Below are 13,379 nucleotides of genomic sequence, written 5' to 3'. Positions count from 1 at the left end.
CATGCAGTCATCCTCTAAGGCTGCATTTAGTTGTACTAATTAGGATGAGTCTAATTCTGTTTTATAATTTACTGGCTTTTTTTGCAGCTTCTCAAGGTGCTCCTTGCCAACTTTGACTTTTCAAAAATAATGATCAGGATTGGTGTAAGACCTGCTAAAATTTTATCACCTGTATCATGCTGCTTAAGTACTCCCATTCCAGGCAATTACTCATCTTTCTTTTTCTCATTTGCTTGCGTCAGTGTTCACCTTTTATGACTTGCTATCACTCAGGCTCCTACACCTTTTGAAGCTGATTTTTCTTTTTTTTTTTTTTCATTTTTTTCTTCTTTCCCTCAGTAAAAGTGGCAGTTAACAGCTTCTCCGTATTCATTTAGTAGCTTCACAGACATTCTGCATCAGAACAGCAGCTTGCAAAACTAGAGGGAGGTGACACACCGGTCTAGCAGTTTGTCCCTGGGACATGGCTACACCTAAAAACTCTGGAAGGTGGTGGTGGGGATTACATTCAGATAATGGAGATGAAGTCAGAAATTTTTCTGCACAGAACAGGTATACAAGAGGGGAGTATTTGCACAGAAGAGCATTTTAGTGTTTGTTGTTTTTGTTTGTTTGTTTGTTTGTTATCATTCTGAATGAAAATGTCTGTAAATCCACCTGTAGAGCCTGGAATTCGGACTCCATCCCCATTACATCCACCCGTCCATCCATTCTTGTTCTGGCTATGTGTGACTTTGGAGGTCTCAGCCATGGGAAATCTTCCTAATAGTTTTTTTCTCCTTTGTGTAATGCACTAAAATCGTACTGAAAGCATGGAGATCATTTTGTCTGTTGCAACAGTAGCTTATTTATAGTCCAACAGAGAATAAAACTAGTGTTTTAAAAGACCTCCAAGAATACTATCTTGCCCCCATGATAGCCTGTTATTCCCAGGGTTTTAAAAAAATCTGTGGGTAAACAAAGACAGAATTTCATTCCATTGCAGGAATTTTTGGCTTTATGCTGCTCAGTTCTGCTTCAGTAAAGCAATGAAACTATGTACAGTTGTGCTAGTAAAATACTAAAGAGGATGCTCTCAGAAAGTGAATGTGAAAATGTTATTAACATGATGACATTTGTAACTGAATTGCCATCTGTATTAGCGAACTCACCATTTCCTCCACCGTTAAGTCAGTGTCGTCCTACTGTAAGAAGTAAAAGTGAAACTTGGTATTAAAAAGAGAATGCTGGCTGCTACAGGAAGTTTTGCACTGGTGCAGCTTCACTTCATGCAGTATAGGGAGGGGGTTGATTGCTTTCCCTGGGTGATGCATTTAAATTGCGTTCACCACCTGGATGGTTTCTTTAAAGCTATCTCTGTACTTTGGTGGTCCCAAACAAGTTTGAAGAGTTAATCCAAATTTTGCATCTTAACTAAGCATCGTGATACATGATGCATTAATGATGCATTAAGTAAATAGTAATACAGGAATCAAATATCATCCCCTATAAAGCTTTAAAATGAAGTCTGAAGCCCTTTGGTGGCTTTCCTAAATCTGTGTTTTATTCAGCTTTCCACTACGTACGAGTGCACCTGGGAGCTGACTCAGTGAATGTGATGTGTCAGGAAGATACACTGCGGACATAAATTACAGATGTTTCCTCAATTAGGTATATAGACAGTGCGGTAGTTTGAATGGATGGATGCACGTATGCGTATGCACACACACATACAACTCTTTACATTTTCAAACTTTAGAAAAATAAAGTCTTAAAATATCAAAAGTTAGGATGCTTCCTGGTGCTATTCCTTCTACTTCCATGGGTTTCTTGCTCCAATGAGAGGCTGTTGCAAAGCTGAGATTGCAAAGATCTTTGAGATATTCAGTTAAATGAGAAGTACATTGTAGTAACAGTTTTAACGATATAAGCTACAAAGAGCATAGTGATTTAGAAAATGTTGCTCATATCTGTTTGCCTGTTCACGGTCATACCCCCTTTCACTTCATTCTTCATGTGTTTTTTTTCTGACAACCTTCAGAAAGTTAAATGCATGGTCATACTTGGAAGCAACCCTGAAGATTTTGATTTATATGCACTTCTATTGTGCAGACAAATACAGAGGAAAATAGTTGTGCTTTGCTGAAAGATGCCCAGACTGCTCCATTTTTTTTTCCAGATTCCTCTAAGTGAAGCAGTAGCACTTGTAAATTTGAGAACAAAATGCAAAATATTCTGTCAACAGTGACCTGACCTATGATGTGTCTGGTTCTGAACATAACTCTGTCAGATCTTTCAAATGCATTCCAGATATAATACCTTGCTTGCTTTCATGCTTACAAGTAGAGTGGAGAAAGCAGCTCTCAGCTCAGGCAGTGAATGAAATACATTTTCCTGTGCTTTTAAACAGACCTGTAGTGATCCCTAGTGATACCAGATCAGCATAAAGACCTTTTATCTCACCAGTAGGCATTAAACTTTGCTTGATTTTTCTTTCTTTTTATTTATTGGAAGACACTAAGAATAGCGATGATATTTTGATGAAGTGCTTTTCTATTTCATCAGCTTATTCATTGCAGATTCTTTCTCCATGCTGAACAGTGTCATATCTGAGAATTAATATATATATATATATATAAAATAAGATTTTACTGTCCCTTTTCCTGTTTGCTGTAAGGGAGACAAGTTGCAGCTGATGATCAGAACAGCAGCTTTGAAAAGCAGGATCATCCACTTAATCAGCTGGGAAAACAGTGAAAATCAGAAAGGTGATTTGAGAGCCATGGGCATAGTGTAAAGGGAACAGTTTTGTGCTCCTTCAGAAATAGTGTCACCTGTCTCTCATTTGGTACTTAATCTGTCAGCATGCCACTTCTTGTCCTGAGCTATAATGAAGACTGTTTCAGGTGAATTGCGTAGAAACAAATAAAGGTTCGGTTAGCTGAGGAGCCTGAAAGAGGAGATCTGAATTATTTGTACTACCCACACTTTTTCTCTGTTTTTCCAGGTCTTTTTTCCAGTGCCCTTTTGGGTGCAGCACTGTAAGCAAATTCCTTCCGTCTCTGGAGCTGGCACGGGCCAGAAGCTGCGTGCCCATAGCTGTGCCTGCACTGATAAGCCTGGTGGAAAATCAGAAGTTGTCCACACCTGGGCTCAAACATCTAGCCTGGCCAGATCAATACAGGCACAGTGGGGCAGTATCAAGCAGCTGCTTCTGAGCTAATTGTTCTTAAAACAGCTTCACGCTGGTACCGTACCTTTGAGGGTTCTCCAGCTCCTTATGATGGCCTGGCCATGCTGTCTGGTGGGCAACCTTGAGGTCTCCAGAGCTGGTGTGGTGGCACCACATGGTAGCCCTTAAAAACAGCATTGTCTGAAAAGGATAATCTTTAATTTGACTCCCGTTTTACAATACCTGCACTTCAGTGCAAAATGCATTCTTAAATAAATAGAAGATTGACGTAATTGTTCTTAACCAGAACCCTTCAGGTAGTCAAGAGGGACTTCTCATCTGTATTCTTTGCAGAATGTTGCTGTGCCGCAAACTGAGCAATTTATTTCATAAAATCTTCAAATAACTGAAGCTTAAAGGCTTGATAAAAACGGGGAGCCAGAACACTTTTCTTATTGCTTTTTTTTTTCTTCTGATGTCTTTCACAAAAAGTAAATAAGTTTTTCTAAATGTGGTATTTTAAAACTTGCATGTCTTCTTATCTTGACGGAAACAGGGACTCACAGAGAGAAAGCTGATTGCAGTGTGGATTCTTTTAAAGCGAGGTTATGCAAATTACTGATCGTAAGGAAGCTTCCATGCTACCCAAGGGTGCTTGCTGCTGTTCGTGAAGTGTTTTTTTTGCCATGCCTTTAAGAAGAATTTCTTCCCTTTTGTTTTCTCTTTTTTTTTTTTTTTTTCATGTACACTGAGGACCCAGAGTGCTGCTAAGCTGGGACTAGACCTCAAATGGTAGGATGCCTGTGCAGGATTACCCTGAAGCAAAAGCATTCCACATGGCTCATGTCTACTGCATTATTAATAGTTTGAATCTGGGGGCACAACAGAAGGGGAATTGGGACAAATTCACTTCTTGCTAGTATGTAAGAAGGAAAGAGATGGTAGGCAAGAGTGAATCCCTTCTTTGGGTAAAGGAAATCATCTTTATATTCCTGGGAAGTCCATGATCAAATTGATGTGTTGTCTTTGACATACTGTAGAGCATTGCATAGATCATCTGAAAACTTTGTTTGGTAAGTAGTTTTTTTAAAGTTGTTGCACTGTCAAGGTCTGGCTTCAGCCCTTTTGCATTGATGTGCATCAGGATCAGCGTTTTCTCTCACAGCCGTTCTTGAAATGAGCATTTAGAAAACCTCTTGTCTTCAGGGATAGTATTATATTCCCTTTTAAGTGGTCCAGAGGCCCAGATGAGATTTAGGAGTAGGCTATATTTCTTGAATATGTTAGCTCCAGTGCAAGAAAGCCTGAGTTGATCAAATGCTGAGAGCAGTATTAGAACTGCCTGCATTTGCTCATATTCAAAATTTCAATTATCACTTAATAGTGTATCATATAATGTCAGTTCCACTCAGAACCTCCCTTACTAATTTAATTAATTCACTTCAGCTCAGCATTTTTCTCCCAGAAGCATAGGAAACAAAAGTGAGTAAGATCTGTAGCTTTAACAGGATGATTAGCAGCCCAATTATGTCAGAACAGTGATGTGCAGTAGACATACTTTCATTCATATTCATATTTTCATGCAATGGAGCAATATAACGTGTCAGAAACCATATTTTTATATGTATTTGAGATTAATAGAACTGACTGCTATTTTCTAATTGGCAGAGCACTTAAACAAAACTATGTGGATCAAGGAAATGTTCTTACATCTGTATTTCACCATAATTTTTTAACCTTTTACCCGCAATTTACAAGGTTGTATATCACTGTCATTTTTGTGTCTGTATTCATCACATTCCACCAATGTAGCTTACCAAGCAAGAGCAGGAGCAAGAAAGGATGGACCACTCCCATGCAGCTCTTCGTTTCACCCGTGGGACTTCTCTTTTACCCAACATCGGCAAGGAGCTCTAGTTTATTGACTGTAGACTCTGACTATAGATTCTGTGTGTGCTTATCTATAGGCATGCACATTCATGAAAATGTATTTTAGAGGGATGCTAAGGCTGCAGAGTTAATGACATGGGAACCTGTGCTTTGGAATATGGCCCCAGAACGTAAAGCAGACATAATCTGGTCTGTCTTGAGCCAGAGCAAGGTCTCTTTGCAAACAGTGTCGTCTAATGCTGGAGCTATTAAACTGGAAAGAAGTGGGTATTGCATTTATGCAAACGTGATATCTTTCTGGGATGTGTTTAAAAAGGGTAGAATTGTACAGAAACAACATATTTCTAATGCGGAAGCTAGCCATTTGCTGGGCTGCACATCCTTCATGCAAAGCATGAGCTTCTGAAGATAGCATTGCCAGATTATTATTTTTTTAATTGCAAAATAAGTTCTCCAGCCTCATTTTTGGGAAGAGCTGAACTGTTTTCTGGAACTTAAAACAAGCAAACAAAGCTATCAAACGCAAAACATTATTCTGAGGAAAGTTCTTGTCATGAAAATCCTCTGTTGAAATAACTAAAGTTTGGCAAAGTTTTAGGCATCTGTAAGCGTTGCCAGAAATCCCTAATAGGCAATGCTGCTGGCTCCTCTCAGAATCTAAGTTTTTTTCCTGTTGTGCCTTTTTTTTTTTTTAAGCGTGTGTGGTCTAAGGAGCGTTCAGCTGGCTGTACTTGATCATATCCTAAGGAAAAAAAAATACACTGCATAACAGACCAGGGGGGATTTTTTCCCAGTATGCTTGGAGAAGAAGGAGTATACACTCCAATCTCACTTCTTATATTTATTTGGGATTGCAGCTCTGATTGTTATCAGCAGGGACAGGGCGAGGAGCTGAGTTCCCCGTGTATACAAAGTGAACATGTCTGACAGCTCCCACGCCAGTCTCTGGCCTTCTCATGTTCTTTGGCTGTTTTGTGGCAGAGTGAAAGCAGAGAGAAAGGGTCAGCCTTAGGTAAAGTGGCATTGCTCCTTTGGAAGTAGGGTGACAGTATTTTAACAAGAGAGCCCAGCTAACTGCAGCCTGCTCAGGCAGCTGGTGAGCCTAAGGAGATGAGTGGAAATGCTGACCTGAGAAGCCTCTTAGAGGGGACTGAGGAGAAACTTTACTTTAATGGATTTCTGCTCATAGAAAATAGGTCTCACAACACAAGGACGACTTCTTGCTGGGACAGGAGAGGTTCAAGAACAAGACCATGAACTCACCATTCAAGCTGCAAGACCAAACCAGTAGAAGTAGATTAAGAAAAAATCAACCATGAAACAAGATGGAGCACACTTTAAATGGGCACAGGCAGCTAAACTTTAGGAAAAAAATCTTGTTCGGGGAAGGAATCACTGTTGCTGGGAGCCTTATTAATAAATAAAACCCTGTTACACAGTAGCCCTCGAGCTCCTTTGCTGGCATCCCTCTGGGGAGGAGGGACTTCCCTGGGGGAGAGCAGGCTGACCCTCAGCAGCCTCTTCTACCTTTTGGAGGGGAAAGGACGAAGGGAAGACAGACATTGCTTCTCTAATGGTCTGATAGAACTGTCTTTCTGCAGACAGTTTACCCTTGCTCTTCCTCCCTCAAGGGTGCCTCCTCCTTTCTCCCAGGGACTGGGACTCAGCAGCCCCCTCTGGTCCCCAGGGGAGCTTTTGGTACCCCTGGCATCTCGCCAAAGAAATAGCAGTCCTCAGAGCAACTGCTGCTTTTCTGAGGCCTGTGGCATGTCGAAGAGATGTCTGGTCCTCCTTGTCTGGGGAGCGCTGTGGCCTGCATGTGCTGGGCGAGCAGCTGGTGGCCCTGAGCATTGGCTTTAGGTGTTTTAAAAGTGGGTGTTCATTAGTGATAATTAAATTAGGTTCCTCTGGGTAAAGGTTTTATCAAATACACCTAGCATTCCTTTTCCATCTGCTGACAGATTTGGCTAGGAAAGGCCACTGTTTTGACAAGAAACGCTGTAGTTCTCAATTTCTCACTCCTTTTGAAACTGACTGGAATCATAGTCTAAATAAAATGTGCATAGCACATATTAATTAATAATATGTCCAAGTGTCTTTTTTTTTGTTGTTGTAAAATGTCATCAACAGATCATTGTTTCCCTTATTATTTTGGTGGGGACTACAAGAATGGCTGTGAACAAGCAATAATGCATTTGACTGTATTACTTAAATGCAGATGTGGGATATAAATATAATGTACAGATATTTGCAGAGGGTGGCTATCACACGTCATAACTTTTCAGCCACCACTAAAACCAAGCAAAGAGATGGTGCAAAAGTTAGAAGATACGCAGAGAGGAGATCCTCCATCCTGGCTGGCTGCAGGCCAGCACGGGAGCATTGTGATTCTTGTAGGGCCTACGTTTGTTTAGATCTGATAGCTCATAAAGTAGCAGTCGTAAAAATCAGATTGAGGACATCTGAACCACACATTTCTCTGGCAGTAAGATGCTGGAATAGTTGGAAAAGCCTTGTTTAAAATGACTGTGGCTGCGCTTCCAGTGACGACTTTGATTCATGGCTTTAGACAAAGTCTTTTCTGTCTTTGGCTTCAGGATAGATTTCACCTAGTCATGGACAAATTGATCACTGTCTGGGTAGAACAAAACTCATACGTATCTTGTAAACGAACTTTATCTTCAAAAGCTTTTAATATTCTATCTTTTCATTATATTGCTGCAGGTTTGGTTCTGATGAGTTGAGAAAACAGTTCCTCGCACCAACTATAGCTGGAGATTTTGTGGCTTGCTTGGGAATCAGTGAAGCTGGAGCTGGGTCAGATGTTGCAAGTAAGTTAACCTAGCAAATTGCCAATTTTAGACAGTCTGGCATTTTAATGGAAAGAATCTGGTTTCACTGACCCTTCCCCTTGCCACTAGCGCACATAAGAAATACAAAGGGCAGTTTGGCATCGTGAAGGCAAAGAAGTAATATTTCAGGAGCAATAACGCATACATCTGATGCCTCCAAAAGCAATCAAATTGAATGTGTTTTTCAATGAATACATAGACATAATGTCAGTGAGTAAATGGATATGGGCTGAGCACAGCAGATTAATGTGCAGCTGCCAAGCTGACCCTAGATTTCTCCTAATGTTTTCATCCTTCTGCTTCTGTTACCTCCCCTGTTCTGACTGAGCTCACCACTTGGCAGGGCGCACTCCTGCACCTCCTGTAGTTGCACAGCCACCGTCAGTTGTGCAAACCTGTAGACGTGTGTGATATGGTGTGTGGCCTGTTCAAATGTACAAAACTTGCACTTCCTTAAAACAGATGTCCTCACTGAATGTGGACAAATTGCAGAGCAAGTCCCTTCTGAAAATGATGGCATCACACTTTTGCAATAAGTTCCTCCTGCTCATTCTTACCTCACCTCAGCCCCTTCAGTCATTTCTGCGCAGTGAAAATGTCTCTGAATTGGCAATTATTTTATTTAGAGCTAACGAAGAATTTGCCATGTCAAATGTATGAGTTTAGTTATTTAGATACTTTGCATGAAATTATTTTTCTTGTTTCAGTACAAGAATGTTTAAAAACACGGACAAATGAAACTACCATTCTGAAGTGCCTGAGGCAGTAGTTAATTTGAACAGCTGCATTACAACAGATTTTGTAGTAAAAGATGTCTCATCTAACTGTGGATTGTGGGCATCGAGGTAAAAGAAAATGACAAGAAACCACTTCAGAGGTTTTGTTATTTGGAAGCAGGATGGCTAAGCTGAACACACCACATGCTTACGAATTATAGACGTCTTCTTCCTGCAGACAAAATCACTGAGTGATCAACAAAACTGATTCCTATGTCCATTTCCTCGATCGAACTCATGTTTCCTTCTCAAGACAAATAGATAATTTTTCAGTATTAGACCAAAGGTGCAGCAAGCACTTTTCAAGGGAGTTAATGGGGATAATGAAATAAAGGGACTAAATTTCTTGCACAATCCAGTATCATTTTCCTTTCTAGTTAACTGATTTTGTTCATAAGAAAATTCTATCATTTTTATAGGCTTGTTTTCCATTAAAGTAATCTGAAGTTTGAGGTTTTGTGATGTAGGAAACACAACATCATTTATTTGAGCTAATGTCTCTCTAGTTTAATTACCTGATTATCAAAACTTCCCAAATATGATTGTAATTTTTGGATGTAGTGTTCCAGATAATAAGTAACATAAATATTCTTTCAGTTGCATGTTGCTTATCATCTAGCTTAATTGGCATGACACACTTGGATTAATACAGTTAAAGAAAAATTTGGAATGGACTAGGATTTATCTGATGAACTCATACTGTCAGTGCCACAGTAAGACAGACTGCAGGATGAAAAGATGATGCTTTTTAGCTGTCATGGAACATCTGATCCTTGCTATAAATCCAGAAACCAGCATGCAATGCTTCTAAAGGGTAACTAAATGGGCTACTTAGGCCTGAGGAGCACTAGCTTATCTTCTCACTAGCACTGCTTTGCATGTCTCAAGGATCATCATCTCCAGGCAGCCTAGCTTTAAACTATGTAAAACTATGCTTTAAACCATGTAAAACTGTACTTGTTATTCTCTTTGGTTTCTCATGTTGTTATTGGGATGTTTTTCTCCCTTAAATAAAAAAAAAAGTAGCACTAAAGTAAAGCGACTGTTCACACATGAAGCTTGGTGACATGCTCCTGTGCTGGGAGCTGGTGTATTTTAAACTGAAGAATGGCACAGAGTAGGCATCTGTCGCAGTTTCTTCTGCCGGGTCCAAAGTTACTGAAACTAGTGAAAACACAGAAGAAAAAGATTTTTCTCTACATGAGAATCAAAAGGTACCTGCAGTTAATTTTTTCAAAATTCAACAGAATAAAAAGGACTGTGTATTATACTCTTACATAAATTACAAGTCAATTTAAAGGAGGAACTGCCTGCTTTCAAATGTAGTCATTGTATTGTGTACATAATATTGACAACATACAACAAAACTAGCACAAAGCTTGAAAAGCAGAACAGTACAGAACAGTCAGGGTAGGAAGTCTTTACTCTAATTTCAGGGTTCATGGTACCACAAAGCATAAACATGCATCAGTTCTTTGTCTCTTTCTATCTCACCGTTATTCCTTAATTTATATGATGTTTTGCTGATAATCTTTGCAGGTATGTTAGAGCACATCATGGAAGAGACTTTGTCTGTGTTTGAGTTAAGTCTTGCAGACACCTGCACCAAGTAATCTCTTTCATGTCTGCCTCTTCAACATAGATATCTTGCCCCGTTTCCTCTCAGTGGAATTCAGTGTTCCAGCTTTTCTGAGTTTAGGTCATCTTTCTTGAGCATAAAAGGCCAGAATTGTACATGGTGTCTGTAATGCCACAAATGCTTTTCCAGCTCTAATAGAAATATATTCGGTTACACAGCAATTTTCTGGCTTGTGAACTGTGATTAACTATGTAGATCATATTCATTACTGGTTTTCTACTGAGATATTTTAAAATGCAGCAGTAATTCTTATTACTTGTGCCTAAGTGCTTGTACTTGCCATGTTGTCTTTGAAAACTCATGGTCGTTCCTTTCTTTCTGCCCGATACCTCAGTTGTCTGTGTTGGTGAAGTCTCCCAGGTTTGCGATACCAACAAATTTAGTTGGTGTATTCCTGCTCTTCTTCTAAAGGTCATTAAAGGAAACATGCAATAGGTTTCATCCAAAGGCTGATATCCAAGCTCCAGTAGTGCCCTCCCTGCACGTCAGCACTTCCTCCTTTAATGCAACCTGATGTAATTTCCCCTTTGCCTATTTCCTTACCCACATTTCCACTTTTGTCCTAATTTTCAGCTTTACATAAAATCTAACTCATAGTTGCCTAATAACATAATATTTTAGTTTGCTTGGGTCCAACAGGACCTGTTTTCTTTTCCAATTTTCTCTAGAAAATCCACTTTTGTAATAATTGTATCAGGTAGGTTTGAAATAAGGTGTCACCTGTAAATTGAATTCTCTTTTGTTTCCAAGTGTATTCTGAGGCTGTGAAGATTACTATGACGAACAACATCTGTTTTAACTAATTTTAATTTTGTACGGTCCTTCCTGTAGATGTCTTCCTTTGTCAGCTATATTGGGAATCTTTTTGTAATTGCATGCAAAATATTTCTTTAGTTTTGAGGCATCCTCAGCATGCCTCATGCTATTTCTCATCCTCTTTTTCTTTTGTAGCTGAAGCCTTTTTGTTTACTGCCTTAATCTTTTTGGATTTTGTTGTTTTTCATCTGCAAGATTTATCTCAGTTTGACCTATGGCAGTTCTTACCTTCTGACCTCCAGATTGTGGCTTACTTTGATGATTAATCTCCTTACTTTCCTGTTTTATGAAGCAATTATTCATTCAGTTAGACTTGAAGCTATTATGTGCAAGTTTTTTCCCCCCTTTTTTTTTTCTGTGCTGATGATGTAAATTCCAGATATATGTTTTCATTTTTGACATAAAGGATATGTGTTGCCTACCTGTGATCACAAGTTTGACCTTCAGAGTTGAAGCCAACCTTGCCTTTTGTCAAATCTATTTAGATGCATGGCTAGAGACAACAGCACACTGGAGAAGAAAACTTGATTCTCAAATATGGTGTGATTTGAATGGTGAAATAACCAGCTCTGGTTGCTTAGTTGGCGCTAGCTGCTTCATAAGCATTTCAATGATGTCAAGTACCTTGTTGTCTTTCCTAGAAGGGACCCACACAGCATACTTTGTAAGCTTTTGAGATGTAGACACCACACGACCAGTGATGTGGGCCTGCCAAAAATGAGTTATGGAGCACCCCCTCTGGGAAATGTAGACTTTTTCCGGGGCCATGCTCCATCAGGGAGAATAATTATAGTCAAATACGACAAAGGATCTTAATAGCCATATCACTGAGACTGAGTCCACTTGACTTTAGTAAATTGTTAAGTAAGTTTTCAAAGCCTGTCATATTTTATATTTAAAGTTTACTTATTGACTTGGTCGTCTTTCCTTAATTAAGGTTGAAGATACTAAATTCTTCATAAGTTGATTTTAAATAGTCATTTTTCAAGTACTTGAAGCAAACTGTCAACCATCACACTTGAGAATACTTGAACATTCCCATTAGTAAGGCATTTGTTCTTTAATCTCTGTTTGGGAAGTTAGTCTCTTGTGACGCCATGCTTGCAAATACTGTTTATATTTGTGATTGCGTTGTAGTACTCAGAGTTCTTCTGCAGGCCTTCCAGGCAACCTCAATTTAATCTTTTTAGTAGCTGTACCATAACAAAGGGATGTGTGATGTAAATCACTATGTGTTCTACCACCCTTTTACGCTAGTCGTGCCATGTTTCTTATTCCTGCTCTTTTGTGTCCTTCGCGTATTGTTTAGTCTCCATGTATATGACTGTCCAGAGTCTGTGTCATATATTAACAGCATCAGTACTTCGGATTCCTTCACTTTGTTGGCCTTCATTATTATTCAGATTCCACGTCAAGTCCTTCGGACAGATTTGGCATACCCCTTTCATTAAATGAATAGCGAGATTGCTGCTGGTTTTATTCACATTGGTTGTTGAACAGCTCTCGCTGTTCATCGTTACACTCTTGTAAGTTCATTTATCTATAGCTATATCTGCAAATTCCTTCTCTTACACTATCACACAATTTTCTCCCACCATTTTTTCCCATTTCTCCACTAACAAATCTTTCAGCCATGCTGACCTCATCCACAGGTAGCCACGAGGTTTATCCTGCAAATGAAGATCAGGCTTATGGTTTTGATTTGTTTTGAGTTTACAGGCTCTGGGAAGAAGGTTCATGTGCAGATTGAGGTGGGTGTGTATGAAGGTATAACCAGCTGACTTTATTGTGGTTGCTCACTCCACTTTGTGTCTGACTTCTACCCTTCAAGTCTGCTGCCTCAGTAGGTGGGCTGTAATGCACTTTATAGTCATTAGATTTACAAGTGTTACTGGGGGTGTGCTTGGGTTCTTTCATACCATCACCAACTTAAAGCTAGATACCTGTTAGAGAGCCTTCTTAGCTGGGGTTTCAGTGGAAGAAATTAAATTTCAGGGGAGATAAGCCAGCTCTTTGGAAATTCTGCTGGAGTGTAAGTAGTAACTAATGATTCATTCCTGCTGTCTGTTGCATCCAGGGCTGCTTGCAGTGATGTGAACACTCATGAATGAAAATAGCATCAGGTTTTTTTATGCCTTGGGGTAGAAGTAGCAGGTGTTTAGAACTCCTTCATGTACAGACAACCTTAAGATTTAAACTTTGCCTTCTAAAAGCTTACTATCTTTGAATTTATTACGCCATTCTGACCTACAGCA

The 13,379-nt window shown here is 39.5% G+C and overlaps 1 protein-coding gene across 10 annotated transcripts in view; it reads left to right on the top strand.

Annotated features, from left to right (window-relative positions):
• LOC310895707 (putative acyl-CoA dehydrogenase 6) overlaps positions 1 to 13,379 on the top strand; it is an 89,177-nt gene that overhangs the window by 53,954 nt on the left and 21,844 nt on the right. For all 10 annotated transcript variants that reach the window (XR_014580881.1, XM_083827319.1, XM_083827316.1 and 7 more), the window contains one exon: positions 7,766 to 7,872. Coding sequence is in view for 9 of the 10 variants with exons in the window: in XM_083827319.1 (XP_083683445.1) it covers positions 7,766 to 7,872 (107 nt within the window). In the remaining variant the exon portion in view is untranslated. The remainder of the gene's footprint in view (positions 1 to 7,765; positions 7,873 to 13,379) is intronic.

The sequence above is a fragment of the Anser anser genome (assembly GCF_964211835.1).
Source record: "Anser anser genome assembly, chromosome: 2".
Lineage (NCBI taxonomy): Eukaryota > Metazoa > Chordata > Aves > Anseriformes > Anatidae > Anser > Anser anser.
Note: the sequence above shows the minus strand (reverse complement) of the source record. Positions and strands in the feature narration are given on the sequence as shown.